We start from the raw sequence: 14,414 nt of genomic DNA, 5'->3' as shown, positions 1-14,414 counted from the left end.
GCTCTCCCCCCACCTCAGTGCCATCAGCTCTCCCCCCACCTCAGTGCCATCAGCTCCCCCCCACCTCAGTGCCAGCAGCTGGCCCACCTTGAGTCATCATCATCTCCCCCCCCCCCTCTTGTGCCAGCAGCTGTCCCCCCTGCTCCTCCTGACACCCAGAGTGTACAGCATCATTGGTTGCACCAACTTGCCTTTCCACTAGGGGCGCCGCCGACACTCCATCGTTCCGCGCTGCTCTGTGCCTGACGTCACACAGCGCGTCAGGTCACGGCATGCGTACGTCAGGAGGTCAGCGCAGTGCGGGACCATGGATGTGCTGGGGAGTGTCCGCAGGCCCCCTGCTGGAAATGTGAGTATTCCGAGCGCAGCAGGAGACCACGGAGCGGGAGTAATAGCAAGCCCTTCACTCCTGCTCCGTGGTCACGTGACACAAACGATTCCTCGCTGCAAAAAATTTGCATTGAGGATTTTTTTTGTGTCGAATTACTTGATTTAGTCGAGTACTCGTTGCAGCCCTAGACTGCAGCGAGTAGGAAGTGAAGCTGCTGGCATCTGAGTTTTCTCCAATGCCGGCTGTTTAGGTGGGAAGTTGGCTACAGTTAGTGACGGGCTCCCTCTCTGATCTGGAGTGCGTGCAGCGGACCAGAGAACATGAAAGGTGAGTACAACTCCTTTTCTTATTTTATACCATATTTTACAAATTTTAAAAAAATCTCTGTAATACTCTAATTCCAGTATCTTCACCAGATTTTGATCAGTGCAGATCACATATCCGGCATTTTTGCCTTGAATATAATGTATATGTTGTGAATGTTCAATTTCTTCTAACTTTAAAAAAAAATAAAAAATGTTCTGGCTTTCTGTGAATAAGCTTTTGTGTATAGGCTATGTCTATGTGCAAACTCACATTTTGTGAATCTTGAAAGCACTGAGGATGAGATATGATTGTAGGTTGACCGTCGATGGAAGCGGACAGAAAACAGATGACAATCCATCATCATCTGTTTTTAATCTGTTTTTATTTTTTTTGTATCCAGGAAAAGGAAACGAGAGGTGAGGGGAGGGTGTGGGGTTGTTTAGACATCGAGAGGAGCTTGAATCGAAGAGACTGGAAAGATAAAAGCCTAACAGGAACAGAATGATGCGAGAGGGAATCAGGAAGACGAGCAGAGGCCGCAAACGTGACCATAGCTGGGTAATTTTTTATGTACAATTTATTTATCATATAGAACAGTGTATTTCTTTTACTAGTTGTACTTTTTATGGTTTCTAGGACCACAGTCAAGACCAGAGCTGGGATTGCACCCGGGTAATTTCCTATAAATGTTGTGCCAGTTTTTTTTGTTTGTTTTTTTTAAAACTAATATATTATAGAAATTTTGACATGTTTCTATGATGTTTAGCTCCGCACCAAGCAGCGCAGAAGGGGGAGTGATAAGATTCCCATCAATGTTCATCAGCTGATTGAACTGGTGAAACAGAATCCTGCCCTTTGGGATCGGACAGACCCAGGACACTCTGACCGGGTAGTCACCCGTCGCATATGGGAATCCATCTTCCAGACTCTGGTACCGGACTGGGACGAGTTCTCTCGAAAGGAGAAAGCGCCGTATGGTATGTGTAAATCTGGGGAAGCTACAGCTACTATATATATAAGATATATGCATGCAGGGGAGGAGGATGGGTTTCATTACCTGGAAAAAAGCTTGTTATGGGCCCAAAATAAATATATTAAAAAAAATTTAATATGCTTATCTGACCAATTCTCCTCTGTTCCCACTCTGCAGGCCTCCTCTGTCCCTCACTGCTTGTTTGCCAAGCTATGTTTTGATGTGTCATTCATGGGGACAGCATGTCACAGGCAGGTCCAGCAACATCTGTTGGCTGCTGCATTAACATGATGTGTTGTCACCATGAATGACAATTAGGCCCATTAACACTTTTTTCCGTATCGTAGTAAAACCCTTTAGCAAGCAGCAACTCATTCTCCGGCAGAGAACAGCCTGCCATATTTCACTATATCAGGTATTGCCTAATACTGCCAGATCCCCATTGACTGTAATGGAATCTGGTGGTGATCCAACCTCTTTCCGGCATAAATGCAGTGTTTTGGCTGGACAAATACAGCTGCATGCCGTGGTGTTTACCTGGCCAACAGTCGCCATTTATGCTGGAACAGGCTGTAGGGTCGGCTAATGTTTGAATCTGGTGTTAACAGTAGCTGATTTGTAAAGATCGCTATAACCTCATTGTGTCCAAAATAATGCACACCTCACAAAAGAAGCTGTTAAAGTGTACCTCAACATTTAAATACACAAATAAAAAATATTCTAAATGCCGTAAAATGAACAGTTGTAATACACTTTTTTTTTCACGTTTCCCTTACAATAAAGGCACCTGAAGTTCAGATGTCTATAACTCTTTGGAAACCATATACTTGTATACTGCTGACATCTCAGTGGAGCATGGGTTCCACTGTGGGACCACAGTGGGTGATGTACAGACAGGAGCACACACCACAGCCCCTGCCTGTGCTAGCTCCGCTCTGCCAAAGACTGGCATAGCATATTCGATGTGCTATGTCAGGCTTTTGTGGAGTGGGCACAGGTAGGAGAAGCGATGAGCTCTGCAGAACTCCTGCCTGGGCTTTCTCCACTAAAAGGAGTCCCTGTACTAGGCAAGGCTTTTAGCAGAGTGGGGGTAATGCTAATGCACAATCGTTGTGTATGCCACTTCTTTTAACACATTTAAGCATACAAATAAAAAAGTGTGCTTGGAGTATCATGCCTAAATCTTGCCTATGACCAGTTTTAACATAAAGTCTAACTTACAATCTTTGTCTAAAACAGAAAAGCAAATACAGACAAGATGGCGATCCCTCAGGGATCGTTTCATGCGGGAGCTGGCAGAGATGAGAAAGCTTCCCAGTGGTTCTATGGCCCCTAAAAGGAAAACCTACACATATATGGAAAACCTTGAATTTCTGAGAAAGGCGGCTGATCAGAGGCAGTAGGTGTTGTTATTGCTGCACTTTTTCTAAATGTCTCTGTAGGTCAGTTCATTTAAATGTAAGCCATTTATCCTCTCAGGTCTTCTACCAATGTGAGGGAGTCTGACTCGGAGTCACTTCCGTATGAACCAGAGCTTGAAGAGTCTGCCACCACTGCTGCGGAGGAGAGTGACGTGCCTCTCCAGGGCCCATCCCAGCCATCTTTCACAGACCCCCCATTGGAGACATTCCACCATCAGACAGTTTGGGAAACCAGAAGGGGAGGTAAAGCAGCCAGGAAGAGCAGAAGGGAAGTGGCTGACTTTGCAGATAATGTCCTCATGATGCTATCCAACATGCACGAACAACAGGTCTCCTACAGTGAAGAACAGAAGGATCAGATGTGGCAAATAGAGCAGAGACAACAGTGGGATAATGAGGATGGCGATCTGCTGTTCCTCAAGAGCCTCCTCCCCTCTCTCAGAGAAATGTCACCTCGGTGGAAGGCAGAATGTAAGGCGGCCTTGATGACAGTAATGGCCAGGTTTACAACATCAACTTCCACCAGTACCTCATCATTTTATAACCGTTCTGTAGTGACCCCCAGTCCTGCCCACACTTCCACATTCAGGTATGCCCTATCTGGGTAACTAGACTGCTTCTCCAATGACATCCAGCCAGAATAGTACCAACATTAACTACCTGTTTTTATATAAACGTGTTTGTGGGTTGTTATTATTTGCATTACATAAATTCTAAAGTGGGGTGGTGTCTGAAATTCAGCACTGCCTAATGAGCATTTCCTCCATACTCAAAAGTGACTACCAACATTGTTTCTGTTGGTCTTGTCAATTTTGCTTAAATGACTGTAACACTGTAAGTAAAGAACACATTTCTAACATTTTGGTGGTCACAACTGAAGTAAATTAAACATAATTGCCAAGTTGCAATTTCTGTTTTACCAATGGTCATTATGCAGATAAGTATCTTCCAAGGAAAGAGAACCATCTTGCTAGTGCCACCTTGTGGAAGTGGCACCCTTTGAGTCAAAATCCAAGCCTTAGGACATGACAAGGGAATATAGCCATGCCAGATATCCATCCGTAGACAATCGTTCCTAATCTGTACCTCTTCAGTACAGATTAGGATTCTGGCTAGCTGGGTGCAATGCCTTGGATGCAGCTTAGATGGGGTACTCTGGATACTTACTGGCAGTACTCCATGGAATGACGATTTATTGGCATTGCTCGAAGGGAAATGAATATGCAAGGAAGTTTCTTCAAAGGAACGAGAACCATCTTGCTAGCGCCACCTTGTGGAAGTGGCTCCCTGTATGGCAAAAATCAGACTTTTTACCAAGCCTTGGGATATGTCACGGGAAAATAGCCAAACCATATATCCAGCTGTAGATGGATTTTGATTCATAGGGAGTTACTTCCACAAGGTAGCCCTAGCAACCTACTTATTTTTCCTTGGTATATACCGCCTTCCCATGAAGCATTGCAAATAAGTCTCCAAACCACTTCCAGTAAGTCTCCATACAGGACTGGTCATTTTAATAAGAGCCAGTGCCCTACCTAAACTGCTGGTCATTCATATCTTTCGGGAAGAAATTGCCTTGTTCCTCATGCCTGCATTTTGCAGTGTCTCTGTTTGCCATATGGACTAGGAAAGCTGGCATATAGGTTCCCAACAGAGGCCAAAAGTGTATCTTCTTGGCATCTATTGGGCTACTATATGTCAGTATACTTTCTTTTTTTTTGTTTGCTATATGGCATTGCACAGTCTGCTGCTCAATCTCATACAGAAGGATCCAGTAAAAATATACAATGTAGTATTGTTTTCTTAAATAGGAGCCTATGCCACTAAATAGCTAAACAGTGGCATATGTCGGAGGTATTTGCCAACTATAATGAAAAATGCACCAAAAAAGCATGTTTGCTTTTTGTGGTGCTCATTCAGAAGATATTTTTTTGTTTTTCCATTCTTCTTCTCCATGCCTGTCGTGAGAATAATTGCTTCTAAGTGATGAGGCCAATACAAAGCAGCCAGTCAGTTGAGAAACTGGATGTATTGGCACAAATCTTAGGCTGTCTGCATCCACAATTTTTCATTTGGTTGGGGCAACCCTTCCTGATGCAGGACTTCCAATATTGGGAAGTAATTCGCCTGTAGCTACATGTATGTTATTCACACAATTGTATGTGTTATCACACGGACGGCAAACTCGCCCTCGACTTAAATGCAAAGAGTTACAGCAAGAATGTTGGAGAGTCTATGCACAAAGAACATAAGTTACTTTTTCATTATCCAATGATTACATGTTATTTACCAGAAAACACCTTTACTGTAGATGTAATTTGTGGCATTTGTTGTGATTCTGTGGACAAATCCACTTAAGTTACTGTACACGCAGATTTGTTTCAGATTTTTCTGTGGATTCCACCATGTGCTCCCCAAGTCATAAGTTGAACATTTTTTCAGCAGTGTGTGGATTATCCACTTTGCTACAGATTTACTGCAAGCAAGTCTGCAACAGCACATTTGCAGCATATGTGTCACATGCAGGCATATCCAGGCTACAGATATTAATGACCTAGCAAGATAGGTCATCAATATCAGATCGGTGGGAATCCGACCCCTGGCATGCTTACCAATCTGCTTTTTGAGCCAGTCTACATAGCATTCTGCCTCCGCTCAGGACACTGTATTGTTTCTGGTACTGCAGTTGCCTGAAACAGCAGATTGATTGTCTTCTCAGACTCCCACTGATCTGATATTGACCTATCCTAAAGATGGACCATCAATATCTGTATCCCAGACACACCCCTTTAAGGAAGTTATGTTCTGAAACCTATTGAGGAAGTGTGAATGTACACTCCAGACTGTTACTGCATAATACTATAGCAGAATAGTGCTATAGTACTAATTCCACTATTCTGTGTTTTCTTCTAGCTCTCCGCCAGAAAATAAAACCGAGAAGATCCCAAAGATCTACACGAAAACAGGCGATAAAGGTCTGATTTTTATGATGTTTCAGTGAGATTTTAGATTTGTTTCATTGCTGAGTGTTTTATAACGTAAATTCAACGATTTGAGAACAAATAGGTTTAACAGGCTAAGTGATAAAAATATTTACTAAGTGTGAATCAATATAAGGTAAAATAGACAAATCTCATACAGAATAAATTATAGTCACATGGCTCGCACAACCCAATATGGTGGGACTCCTGTCGGCATGTCATAGCACAAGGCCGACACCCCATGGTGATACAAGAGATAAGGATATTGACCTTACAAAATCCTACCTGGATGGTGTTCTCAGCAGAGTTCTAATTACCCATCTATGTGCAGAAAAGTTTAAACTTTTCCACCCCTCCTAAGGATGTCCAGTGTGCAGGACGCATGTTTGTGAGATGATCACTCAGAAATATGTTCTTCCCAGTACAATGGGGGAGGTTTGTGTATATCTAACTATACCTAATTTGCTACATTACAAAGAAAGGGGACAGAACCAATCACTTCTTAATTATGTATGTAAAATACCCTTTCTCGTGCATGGCATTGGGGGACACAGCACCATGGGTATATGTCCAACTACCACTAGGAGGCACTAGACACAAAAAGTGTTGGCTCCTCCCAGGTGGGCTATACCCTCTCCACAGGCACGAGGCTATTCAGTTTTAGTCTAGTGTCCGTAGGAGGCAGACCTGTCCTGCTTTTTTGCAGGTTCTGCTGTTTTTTATTTTTATTCTTTTCTTTTTTCTCTCTTCCGCAGGTCTCGGTGTTCTCCACCGTTATACCTGCTGCAGGCTGGGGCTCCATCGTGTTCCACTTTAGTTGCCCCCCTGCGGGCGCGTACTTCGGTACCATCGCCGGTCACCCAGTCCCCACGGACTGCATCCGCAGTGGCTTGCCGGCATTCCCACGGTTTCCGTGTTGAGTCTGCCGAAGGGGTGACCCTGCTGCGCCCGAAGACATCGGATGGTGAGTATATCTGATGGTGAGTATACTCCCCTGTCCCTGTGTCCCTGCCCCAGGGTTAGGTTCCCTCCTGTGGCCAGGGGGATGGGATCCACCTTAGCTGGGGGTCCTGGGGAGCCTCCATCTTCCCCCTAGCCAACCCCCCCTTTTTTCTGGGGGGGGGGTTATATTCTTGTTTCCCCTCCCTTCTCTTCTCCCTTGGTTGGTCTTTTCTCTCCTCCCTGGCCACACAGTCTTCTCCCTGGCTTCTCCGCTACTTTAGTCCCCGGCTTCTGCCGGGACTAGGCCTCATCTTCTGTGGCCCGTTCCCGGCTCCCAGGTGCTCCGTTTGCCCTGATCCACCTGTCCCTAGGTGTCGCTTCTCCCCCCCTACCCTCCTCACCTATTTTTATGATTCGGTGGGCCCTCTGTCGGCCGCGGTTCGCCCCGCCCCCCTCGCTCCATTCCCGGCCGCCTTAATAAATCGAGGCCCCGGCTTTTGGGCCTGCTAGGCCGCAATCTTCCCGGCCCCTCCTCCTTGCTTCCCGGGCTTTTCTGAGCCCCGCCCGGCCCTTGGGAGGGGCTATCTCTTCACCCTTTCCTGGGCTAACGTGTTTTTTCTGCTGAAGGGGGTGGTTAACCCCTTCCCTCCCCTCAATTGCTTCATGTCCCCTGCAGCCCTACTGACCACCTCTTTTGGGGGGACAAGCTGCTGCAGCGCCTCTTTGGGGGAACAGGGCGTCCGGGTCAGGATAGACAGCCTCTGCTGGCTGCTTTTTGAGCATCTCCTCTCCCAGCCTCTCCTCGGTCGCCACGTGTTTTCACGTGCGTCCGCTGTCTGCACCTCTCTGGGTCTAACAATGGCTGCCGTGCGGTCAGCCTGTCCCTGCTGGGTGCAGTACCTCTTCCCAGATCCTTTCCCCGAACAATCCCTTTGTGTCGGTCCCCCATGAATGGGCTCCCTCCGTGTCAATGCCATGGGAACCTTGACCGCCTCTCCCTGGCGGTGTCGCTGGCCGCTACCAATCCAAATTGCGGCCACCTCTGCCCTCCCAGGGTCCTCCCTGCAGATGGGGCACGCTCAGTTAGGGGTACCTGCACCCGGGTTCGGCTAGGGGTAGCTCACGGTACTCCCTCGGGTGGTCTCAACGGGGTACCACCCCTCCTCGGCATCCTCGGATCCCCCCCAGGACAGGCCTGAGGCTGGTGACGAATCCTTCCCGTCACCCCATCCGTTGCCTCTGGGGACACCTCTGCGCCGATTCCCTCGGAACAGAGCATCAGGCGGTCTTCCTCCATACAGAAGCCCTCTGGGAGGTCAAGACGAATGTGGACGGAGGAACCTTTCCTACCCAGGGTTGGTATCCCCTCTAGTGGATTTTCGGATGGTGCTCCCCTGACCGCACAGGTATTCAACCGCACAGGTAAGGCAGCCGTCCCCGTGTTTAGCATACTGAGTCACCTACGCGGTGTCTCTGATACGTACGCCTTCTCCTTAACAGGGGGATTCCTGCACCACTGCCATAGGCTGTCCCTGACAAGCCTTCCTGGTTCCCCTATACCAGGGGCTATCCTCTACACATTTGAGAGTGTTTCCACAGGGTCCCCATCCTGGTGGTGGTGTTCGCCACTCTACCTCATTACAGGGGGTTCCTGTTCTGGGCAAGCGGTTAGCTCGGCTATCGCCTCCTGTAGGTTGGGGAGTTAAGAGCAATTGTACAGCTGCCTTGCCCCTTTTCATAGGTAGTGTACCTACACCTACTCCAGATGCTGAAGCCATTACTCCTGGCTGGCTCTGGGGTGTTCCATACAGCACTATTTCTCCCTTCCGGGCGAGATGTACAGGCCACTTCGATTGCCGTTGCAATTGCACCTGTCTGTTCCCAGCCACTTTGCTCCCGTCATAGGTAGAGTATCTACGCCATCTCCTGATGCTGTAGCCAATTCCCCTGGCTGGCGCTATGGTGTTCCGTGCGGCACTATTTCTCCCTTTCTGGCGAGATTTACAGGCCGCCTTTAATTGCCGTTGAAATTGCACCTGTCTATTCCCAGCCATTTTGCTCCCTTCATAGGTAGAGTACCTACGCCATCTCCGGTGCTGTGGTCGATACCCCTGGCGGGCTCTATTGTCTTCCAGGCGGCAACATTTCTCCCTACGGGCGAGATATAGAGGCCACTTTCTATTGCTATAGAGTTGCCCCTGTCCGGTTCAGTTACACCTGTCTGTTCCCTGCCACCTTGATCCCTTAACAGGTAGAGTACCTGCACCATCTCCGGATGTGGTAGCCGTTCCTCCTGTCCGGCTTTATGGTGTACCATGTGGCATTTTCTCTCCCTTACAGGACGAGATTTTGAGGCCTCCTCCAGTTGCCGTGGCCATTGCACCTACCTCATCATAGTGTGCACCAAACAGCCATCTTACTTCCTTCATAGGTAGAGTTCCTGAACCGTCTTTGATGCTGCAGCCGTTACACCTGTCTGGCTTCTATGGTGTACTATGCGGCCCTGTTTCTGTTGCCATTGCACCTACCTGATTGTAGTGTGCACCTGTCTTGTTCTTTGTGGTACCGTGCGGCCCTATGGGTTCCATTGTTAACGCAGTTGCTGTTGCACCTCTCTGGGTCTGGGGTGCACCATGCGGCCACATTGCTTCGATCTTAAATGAAGTTCCTCTTCACAGCCATATTTCTACTTTACAGGTTGTGTACCTGTACCCTCCGAATGCTGTCGCATCCCCAGATGCTGTGGCTATGTTTCCACTCTCCTTGGTCGGCAACATGCAGCCACTTTACCTTTATTTTAGGCGTGTGTTTGTAGTACCCCAAGTGCTGGGCCCTATGGTGCGATCTGTGGCCCAGACAGTTTCTTTCTTACTAGGTGTTTTCTGCCCACGGGTTCTAATCTGTGCTGCAGATGTTGGTTCCATCCGTTTGGTTCTTCCATACGTCTGCCACTCCGTTACTGTCGTCCTCATTGGTCTCCTTGTGCCGCTCAAGGCACTGTCAGCACCAGGTCACCCTTGTTCAGCATGTGCATGGTTACCATATCTGGCAGGGGTGGGTCAGCCCATCCCCCACCTTATCGGTCTATTGCTGCTTCTGGTAGCTCCAGTATATGACTGATCTGTCTGGTCCGGCGGGTGGTCCTCATTCAACCTCCTACTCCATGGCCAGGTGGTTGTTGGCCTTTGTGCTAGAGTTGCTCTTGCTTTCTCTTTAAGGTCCTACGGTATGCTGTGCTCCGCGTTACCCCATGTTATAGGGGAGTACTCACATTGTTTCCTATTGCTGAGCGGGCCATTCCTGGTGTAGTACAAGGATCTCCGCTGGATCTTCTACCTTGTTTGGACATGTAGCTGGTGAGCATCGGCCGCGGCAGTGGTTTTCGGTCATCGCTGGATGTCCGCCTCACGGTATCCTTCTGGGTCCACGGCTTTTTTTTTTTTTTTTTTTTTTCGTCGCTGGACGTCCTCCCTGACGGGTCAAGGACAGGACCACTGAGCGCCACACATCTGTCTGAATTTTCAGCTGATTGCTCTGGTATCGGTCAGGGCCCCGTAGTTCCTTCTGGGTCCAGGTGTTTTCGGTTTTCCCTTGTATTTTATGCTTGGTTGCACTACATGGCGGAGGGACGTTCCCCTTGGACCTTGCCGTCGTCTGTACCTATCAGGTACTTTCTCCCCCCTGCGAGTTTTCTGTATGCCGGTCGCAGCTGGTTTCTACATTTCTATGTAGGCTACCCCGGTTTTTTCATGGCGACTTCTGCATTCCTTATGCATATCGATGTCTGTCGTTTTGTGGTACCTCCGAGCTGCTGTACTTGCCCTCTCTGGGACAATGTTTACGGTGTGCTGGTCAATGTTTTTGGTGCGGCTAGTTGTCCATGGCCAATGTCCCTTCCCCTATGGCGGTTTCTTTTCGCCTTTCCTGGATATGCTGGCTTGCGTTGTCTTCCGGTGGTTCAGCTCCTGGTTCCTTGTGACCCCATCTGGGTACTCCTTTCTGGAGTCCCTGTCCCTGTTCATTTGAGGTCCTCTTGGGATTTGTCTTTTTTTCCATCCTCCCACGTAAAGTACCTGGTATTGAGTGGTTTGGTGCTACGGTTTGCAATTCCACCGTATGGTCTCCTTCGGGAGGGACCTCCTCCTGTTGTAGACCCCTTCCTCCTTAGGCTGTTTGGAGTGCTCTTCTTCTACTCCCATGTCTGTCAGTCCAGTGTGTTCCTGCCAAGGTTGCCTGGGCCTGTCTCTGGTTCCTTTTTTCCATGATACTTCACATGCCCAGAGTTTCCTCTGGTCTTGCGCTTTACAGTGCTATCTTGTTTTCGGAGGCTTGTGCCTCGTTTCCTGTTTTTGGGGACGCAGGAGCGATCGTTCTTTGTTCCTGGCTTTTACCTACAACCCCCTCCTTCTCCAAGGGTTGGCAGTTTCCTCTAGCAGCCTTGGGTTTTCGCCTTTACATGGGGCGCTTGGCTTCTTCACCTGGCCTTGCGGTGAGGGGAGTCCCTCTCCCTTCACATGTGAGCCTTGCTATGGCTTCCCTCACTCGTTTGGTTTCCAGTGCTTCCCTGTTTCTTTTCTCCCCTGGCCTTTCAGGGGATGGCCACAGGTTTATGGGTCTGAGACAATGTAGGGCGTTGGGTCGATCCAACACGCAGTGCTGTCCTAATTTTTTTTCTCCAGCCCTTGGCTGCGCTTGGTGTTCCCTTTTGCCACCTTCTTGCATTTGGGATTTTCTTCCAGACATTTGTCCTGGGGTGCTGGCAGTCTTCCCTGCTTCTTCTGAGGTTTCTTCCTTGTTATGAGACCTCTTGCCCATTCCGTGTTTTTTCCTGTTGGGTCACATGGTCACATTCTCCTGCACCTGTATGCCCAGCCGGTGGCACGTCTCTTCTTTTCCCACCCTCAGGGACTGCTTTGGGACGTCCCATGGTGCTGTGTCCCCCAATGCCATGCACGAGAAAATTGGATTTTTTGTACTCACCGTAAAATCCTTTTCTCGTAGTAGGCATTGGGGGACACAGATCCCACCCTATGTTTTTACTTCCGCTTCTCCGGGCTGGTCTCTTGATCTTTCCCGGTACGGGAGTTGTTGGTTCCTTGCTTTTCTTCTCTCTCCTACTGCTTTTGGTACAAACTGAATAGCCTCGTGCCTGTGGAGAGGGTATAGCCCACCTGGGAGGAGCCAACACTTTTTGTGTCTAGTGCCTCCTAGTGGTAGTTGGACATATACCCATGGTGCTGTGTCCCCCAATGCCTACTACGAGAAAAGGATTTTACGGTGAGTACAAAAAATCCAATTTTCAAGATACTGAACCTTGGAACAAGAAGTGTAATGTTATGGTATTATTCTATAGGCTTCTCAAGTACATACACAGGAGAGCGGAGACCTAAAGATAACATTGTGTTTGAAGCATTGGGAACTACAGATGAGCTGACCTCTGCTATAGGGTAAGATGTCAAAGAGTTAAAGGGGATTCTCGAAGATTCAAAATTATCCTGTGTCCACAGTATAGGGGATAACTGCCTGATTCGTGGGGGTCAGACTGGTGGGAGCTGACGATTCATTTATCTCTATGTGACTGCCAAAGATAAGGCGAATACAGCGATAGCCTTTGTCAGTCCAGTAGAGATGAATGCAGCATTCAGGCTCGATCGTTGCTCCATACAGTGGGAGACCCCGGAGATCTGTTCCTATGATTGTGGGGTCCCAGTGGTGTTAACCCCACTAATCGGCCTCCTAGCACCTATTTTGTTGATATTTTCAATCTTGGGACAACCCCTTTAGCGTTGATTTAAAGGGGTTCTGCAGTCCTTGTAAACTGATGATCTATCCTCTGGATAGATCATCAGCATCTGATTGGCAGGGGTCCGACAGCCTGGACCCCTGCCAATCAGCAGTTTGAGAAGGCAATGGCGCTCCAGGAGAGCCTCGACCTTCTCTCTGTTTCCCTCAGGCCCAGTGATGTCACGACTAGTATCACTGGCCTGGGCGGGACTAAGCTCTGTTCACTTGAATGGAGCTTAGCCACGCTCAGGCCAGAGATGCTAGTCGTGACGTCACTGGGCCTGAGGTGAACTGCTGAGTCCCTTTAACATTGGTTTTTGCTAGCATTTTTCTATGCTTTTGCATTTTTTACAGTAAAAACACCAGTTCCAGATGTTAGCTAAAGGTCTATGAGAAATATGAAACACAGAACACACAACCGTTTAGTTTTTTTAGTTTTTTTTTTGTATGAGGTTATTCTGCGGTTTTTGCAATACCAGAAAAAAAATGCCAGTGCATTTCACACATAAGCTTTTTCTTATTTTTTTTTCTTCACATCTGTTTTTTGCTGTGAAAACACTAGGTCCAGATGTTAACTGAAGTTCTGTGAGAAAAATCTAACTCTGGACACGCAGTGTTTTTCGCTACTGGCATTTTAGTTCATTAGGGGGTATTTTTTTGTTTTTCTGGTTTCTTTTTCAAAATGTGGCCTGTTGTGGATCTTGGCACTTTTTTGAGGCATTTTGACGACGCCAAAAATGCGATGAAGAAAGACTGTGATAAGATAAGATACATTGTGTGCAAAACACTCCAGAAAACCTGCCACAAAAGCCTCAGGCATTTATTCTGGCATATTTTTAGTGGTTTAAAAAAATGCCCGTGCAAATTTGTTTGTGTATGGACTAGGGCTGTAGCTAACGATTATTTGAATAATCGATTAGTTGTCGATAATTTTATCGATTAATCGGGAAAAAACACCAAAATGACAAAAAAAGGTTTATATGATTTTACTTAAAAAATTATGTTCAAAGGCCATATTAAAACAAATTGTGGATGGTGCTGTTATGGGGGATCTGTGGATAGCACTGTTATGGGGAGGGGGATCTGTGGATGGCACAGTTATGGGGAGAGGGATCTGTGGATGGCACTGTTATGGGGAGGGGGATCTGTGGATGGAACTGTTATGGGGGAATCTGTGGATGGCGCTGTTATGGGGGAATCTGTGGATGGCGCTGTTATGGGGGAATCTGTGGATGGCACTGTTATGGGAGGGGGATGATGACACTGTTATGTGGAGGGGGATCTGTGGATGACACTGCTATGGGGGATGTGTGGATGACACTGTATAGCATCTTATGCTATATGTGTCATCCACAGATCCCCCTTCCCCTAACAGTGCCATCCACAGATCTCCCTTCCCATAACAGTGCCATCCACAGATCCCCCTCCCAATAACAGTGCACAGATCCCCTTTCCCATAACAGTGCCATCCACAGATCCCCCCCCCCATAACAGCCCCGGCCCCGCCGCTCACAGCAGTAGACTATTCGTTAACTGACAGTGACTTTTACTTGAACTTTAAATCAGATATATGTTCTCCATTACCTTACAAATACAATGAAGTTCCGAAAAACAGGCAGAGCTGGCGGCGGCGTTACGTCACTTACTCACGCCTGCTCCGCCCACTTTATGAATGA

At 47.8% G+C, this 14,414-nt stretch overlaps 1 protein-coding gene across 1 annotated transcript in view; it reads left to right on the top strand.

The window, feature by feature from the left end:
* MMAB (metabolism of cobalamin associated B) overlaps positions 1-14,414 on the top strand; it is a 60,532-nt gene that overhangs the window by 14,959 nt on the left and 31,159 nt on the right. The window contains exons 2-8 of the mRNA XM_044275359.1: positions 1,038-1,195; positions 1,274-1,309; positions 1,404-1,614; positions 2,850-3,009; positions 3,090-3,620; positions 5,945-6,006; positions 12,308-12,401. Coding sequence (XP_044131294.1) covers positions 1,139-1,195; positions 1,274-1,309; positions 1,404-1,614; positions 2,850-3,009; positions 3,090-3,620; positions 5,945-6,006; positions 12,308-12,401 — 1,151 coding nt within the window. The 5' untranslated portion in view covers positions 1,038-1,138. The remainder of the gene's footprint in view (positions 1-1,037; positions 1,196-1,273; positions 1,310-1,403; positions 1,615-2,849; positions 3,010-3,089; positions 3,621-5,944; positions 6,007-12,307; positions 12,402-14,414) is intronic.

Source organism: Bufo gargarizans, chromosome 1, assembly GCF_014858855.1.
Source record: "Bufo gargarizans isolate SCDJY-AF-19 chromosome 1, ASM1485885v1, whole genome shotgun sequence".
NCBI lineage: Eukaryota > Metazoa > Chordata > Amphibia > Anura > Bufonidae > Bufo > Bufo gargarizans.
The sequence above is the reverse complement of the archived record's forward strand: the minus strand, read 5'-3'. Positions and strand labels throughout refer to the sequence as shown.